Consider the following 5,068-nt stretch of genomic DNA (forward strand, 5'->3'; position numbering starts at 1 on the left):
AAAATGGCCAACGACCGAAAAACCAACAGCAAAAAAATACGGCTACAAAGCAACAGCTTTTTTCAAATTTTTGTTTTTGTTTTTTTTTTTTTTAATTTAAAAAATGGCTGAAAATGGGGGTGGATTACACGCGCCTTCTCCTTCTCCAAATTGAGCCCGAATCGGAGAGGAGAGGCAGGCTCGCGAGCCGGCGAAGCGGCAATGGGGGCAGATGCGGAGTTGGGGGCTCGATGCGATTTCCGAGCTCCCATTGCTGATGCTCTAAGACCCAATGCATTGGAGATGCTCTGAGACAGTAAAGACGGATAAGTAATAAACAAATTACGTCCTAACAAGTTGGGCATCTAGTATAGGGCCTGGGCCCAGTCAAAAGCCCAGAAGCTGCACATGCTGCAACTCAAAACGCCTTCTTTCTCTGTAGTTTCTTACTTTCGTTTTCACCATTTTTTCCTTGCTCACGAAGTACGCGCTGGTTTGGGCGGCACGCGTCCAACCCTATATATATCTTCTCTTCTGCTAAAACGAATCAAATAATCCTAAATCTTTCCATTAATTCATTTCACCACTTCCAAAGACCAATCTCGCATCGGAACAAAAAAAAAAAAAAACACATTCAACCGGATTGGGGTTTCCATTTCTCTGTTGTCTCTTCAGGTGAGTTATGATTTCCCCTTAATTGATGTTTTTGTGCATTTATCCGTTTCTCAATTGGGCTTTTCTTTGATGAATTGGTGTTTACAACCAAAAAATTCGATGCCTATGGTTTGCGATTGATATTGATTATTTCTTGTTGTGGCAATTTTTTGTCTTGGATTTATTTCTGATTGTTTTTATGCGATTTTGCGGGTGTAGTTATCCGAGCTTGGGTGGACAATAGTCTGGCATCTTTTGATCAGAACATGAGCTCGGAGCAAAATAGACGGAGGGAGAACATTAATTTTCGGCCTAGAAACAACAATTCTTCGCGGAACAACCGTCGCGAGTGGGTCCCTCGGGGCACTGCGCCTGTTGTTGCCGTCGTGCAAGTTCCACCAACTAGTGCTGATAGTGCTGACCAGAATGAGATTGGAAATGGTGGGGCCTTGGTCGATAGGCCCGTTCATCCGGTTGTTCCGAACCGGAATAGGACCCATGGTGCATCAAGAGGAAACCCTGGCCACCGGCATGTTGTGCAAAGGGAGAAAGAGAAGGTGGAGAAGAAGCATTTTCGTGACGACAATGTCAGGATGATGAAGGGGGTTAACATACCCCAACTTGTGCAGGAAATTCAGGATAAGCTTACCAAGGGATCTGTTGAGTGCATGATCTGTTATGACATGGTTCGAAGGTCTGCACCCGTTTGGTCGTGCTCCAGCTGCTATTCGATTTTTCACCTGAATTGCATAAAGAAATGGGCAAGAGCTCCAACTTCTGTTGATTTGATGGCTGAGAAGAATCAGGGTACTAATTGGCGTTGCCCTGGATGCCAATCGGTGCAGCTTATGTCAGCTAAGGAGATTCGGTACATCTGCTTTTGTGGGAAGAGACCAGACCCGCCTTCGGATTTATATTTGACTCCGCACTCTTGTGGAGAGCCCTGCGGGAAACCACTGGAAAGAGAGCTTCCTGGTAGTGGCATGAGTGATGAGGATATATGTCCTCATGTTTGTGTACTGCAGTGCCATCCAGGGCCTTGCCCTCCTTGTAAGGCCTTTGCTCCTCCTCGTAGGTGCCCTTGTGGGAAGAAAGTTATTACCACGAGATGCTCCGATCGGAAGTCTGTTCTCACTTGTGGGAAGAGGTGTGATAAGCTTCTTGACTGTGGTCGGCATTCCTGTGAAAGAGTCTGTCATATCGGGCCATGTGATCCTTGCCAGGTCCTTGTCAATGCTTCTTGTTTCTGTAGGAAAAAGGTTGAGGTTCTTCTTTGTGGAGATATGGCTGTCAAGGGAGAAATCAAGGACCAAGATGGTTTATTCTCATGCAACTTGGCTTGTGAGAATAAATTGAATTGTGGAAACCATATCTGCCCAGAAGTTTGTCATCCAGGCCCATGCGGGGAATGTGAGCTGCTGCCAGGAAAGATTAAGGCATGCTGCTGTGGTAAGACTAGCTTGAATGAGGAAAGACAAAATTGTTTGGATCCAATTCCAACTTGCACGCAGAATTGTGGCAAGACCCTGCCTTGCAAGTTGCATAACTGTCAGAGTGTGTGCCATTCAGGGCCGTGTCCACCCTGTAATGTGCTTGTTACCCAAAAGTGTCGGTGTGGGTCAACCTCTCGAACTGTAGAGTGCTACAGAACTGCTTTAGACGGTGAAAAATTTACTTGTGATAGACCTTGTGGCCGGAAGAAAAGCTGTGGCAGGCATCGGTGCAGTGAGCGTTGCTGTCCTCTTTCTAATTCCTCGAGTTCTTCCATGGCTGATGGAGATCCACATTTGTGCACAATGCCATGTGAGAAGAAGCTGCGGTGTGGTCAGCATTCTTGCATATCACTGTGTCACAGTGGTCATTGTCCTCCTTGCCTGGAGACAATTTTCACCGACTTGACTTGTGCTTGTGGTCGAACTTCTATTCCTCCTCCTTTGCCCTGTGGTACACCTCCACCTTCATGTCAGTACCCTTGCTCAGTTCCTCAGCCTTGTGGTCATCCATCTTCACACAGCTGCCACTTTGGGGACTGTCCACCTTGCACAGTTCCTATCCCCAAGGAGTGTGTGGGTGGACATGTAGTTCTTCGAAGTATCCCTTGTGGATCAAAAGATATTAGATGCAATAAACTATGTGGAAAGACGAGGCAGTGTGGTCTACATGCATGCTCCAGAACTTGTCACCCACCCCCATGTGATTCTTCTGCTGCACCAAGTACGAGTTTGAGAACATCTTGTAGGCAGACATGCGGTGCTCCAAGGAGAGATTGTAGGCATACTTGCACAGCTATTTGTCACCCAGCCACTCCCTGTCCTGATGTAAGGTGCGAATTTCCCGTCACAATCACTTGCTCCTGTGGCCGAGTAAATGCAACAGTTCCTTGTGATGCTGGTGGCAGCAGTGGAGGATATACTGCTGATACAGTTCTTGAAGCTTCTATAATACAAAAGTTGCCGCTGCCTCTACAACCTGTTGAAGAAAATGGCGAGAAAACTCCACTTGGTTCGAGGAAGCTAATGTGTGATGATGAATGCGCAAAAGTGGAGCGCAAAAAGGTTCTTGCTGATGCTTTTGGTGTCACTCCCCCGACCTTGGACACACTTCACTTTGGTGATACTGCATCTGTGTCTGAAGTGCTTTCTGACCTCCTGAGGCGTGACCCTAAGTGGGTCTTGTCCGTGGAAGAGAGATGCAGGTATCTGGTCCTTGGTAGGGGCAGGGGCGGGATAAACGCCCTTAAAGTCCATGTGTTCTGTGTGATGACAAAGGAAAAAAGAGATGCAGTGAGGCTGGTAGCAGAAAGGTGGAAACTTTCAGTGAATGCAGCTGGATGGGAGCCGAAGAGATTTATCATTGTTCATGTCACGCCCAAGTCAAAAGCCCCAGCTCGTATGCTTGGTGTTAAGTCCTGCAATCCTGGTAACATGTTGCAACCACCGATTTTTGATCCCGTGGTAGACATGGATCCCCGGCTTGTTGTGGCCTTATTTGATTTACCTAGGGAAGCTGACGTGAGTGCGCTGGTGTTGAGGTTCGGTGGGGAATGCGAGCTGGTTTGGTTGAACGATAAGAATGCATTAGCTGTGTTCAGTGATCCAGGGAGGGCAGCAACTGCTATGAGGAGATTGGATCAGGGGTCTGTGTATTACGGCGCCGTTGCAGTTCCTCAGAATGGCGGGGCCTCGGTAGCAACTTCGGGCGCTAGTGCATGGGGATCTTCTGCAGCATCCAAAGATCCTGCATCGGGAGCAGCACTGAAAGGGAATCCTTGGAAGAAGGTTGTACTGCAGGAGTCTGAGTATAAGGAGAGTTCGTGGGGTGCTGAGGAGTGGTCTGTTAACGCTGCTGATCCCAAATTGCATCACTGGAAAGATAAAGAAGCTCCAACTGCTTCTTCAAGCAACCGCTGGAGTGTCCTGCAATCAGGTAGCACTTCAAAATCATCCGATGCTTCTGCGAAGATCGAGAAACAGGCAGAAACTCCTAACGTGTCTGCTTCGAAGGGAGAGGAGTCTAGCTTGAATGCTGCACCATTGCAGCCGGAAGGCATGAGCAACAGCATGTCTGGTGATGTGGTGGACGATTGGGAAAAGGCCTATGATTGAACATTTTGCCATCTCGAATAATGCAGGTTCTTGTGTGGTCAGCCCCTCAAATTCATCCTTATTGTAGCTTGTCTTGTTCATTAGTTTCCGTTACCAATCGTCTATATTGCACGCCTCTATAGACATTGGCAGGGAATTTTGGTGCTGCCTTGTGTTTTTCTTGAAAATATATCATACGGGAAAGGGTTCATTTCTTTTGACTATTCTCCCCTTGGATCCTGCTTTGCTTTATGTGATTTTTGGGACAATCTTGCTTGGTGTGTAGTCTTGTTTCACGAGGAATCACGTATTTATGTTTCTGTTCTGTGTTATTCTTATCATAGTTTTTAAAGATTGTTGCTCAACTGTAAATGGCATTGTGATAAGAGTGGAAATTAAAAATGTCCACGTTGCCAATGTTAAAACTAAAAATACCCGCTCTTACAAAATCTGTGGTCTTTATACTTAAATTATCTAAATTAACTTTGATGTCTATATCAAATTTGTAACGAGAAAACAAATATTTTATACCATCTTGCACATTTGGATCTTTTGAGCACTGAGAAAGCAAATATTTTATACCATCTTGCACATTTGGATCTTTTGAGCAAAATTTTACTTCCCGTAAAAATAGTCCTAATAGGGAATGACACGAATTTTAATAAAAATGTTAAGTTTATTATGATTGAGTAAGGATCCCACCATAAAGGCAGTGTTAATAAGAATAATTAATTATATTGTGAGTGGAGATAGGATTCCACCATATGGTAGAATAAATATATAAATTAATATATAAAAGGTAATATATTGTGGGATAGTTTACAGAAATGGATTAAGACTATTTTTTGTAG

The 5,068-nt window shown here is 45.2% G+C and overlaps 1 protein-coding gene across 1 annotated transcript; it reads left to right on the top strand.

Annotated features, from left to right (window-relative positions):
• The first annotated feature begins 428 nt into the window (after nucleotides 1–428).
• LOC130997232 (NF-X1-type zinc finger protein NFXL1) lies at nucleotides 429–4,542 on the top strand. The gene is made up of 2 exons (XM_057922492.1): nucleotides 429–654; nucleotides 853–4,542. The coding sequence occupies exon 2, from the start codon at nucleotides 900–902 to the stop codon at nucleotides 4,236–4,238; it is 3,339 nt and encodes a 1,112-aa protein (XP_057778475.1). The 5' UTR covers nucleotides 429–654; nucleotides 853–899; the 3' UTR covers nucleotides 4,239–4,542.
• Nucleotides 4,543–5,068: the final 526 nt, after the last annotated feature.

This window comes from Salvia miltiorrhiza, chromosome 8 (assembly GCF_028751815.1).
Source record: "Salvia miltiorrhiza cultivar Shanhuang (shh) chromosome 8, IMPLAD_Smil_shh, whole genome shotgun sequence".
Classification (NCBI taxonomy): Eukaryota; Viridiplantae; Streptophyta; class Magnoliopsida; order Lamiales; family Lamiaceae; genus Salvia; species Salvia miltiorrhiza.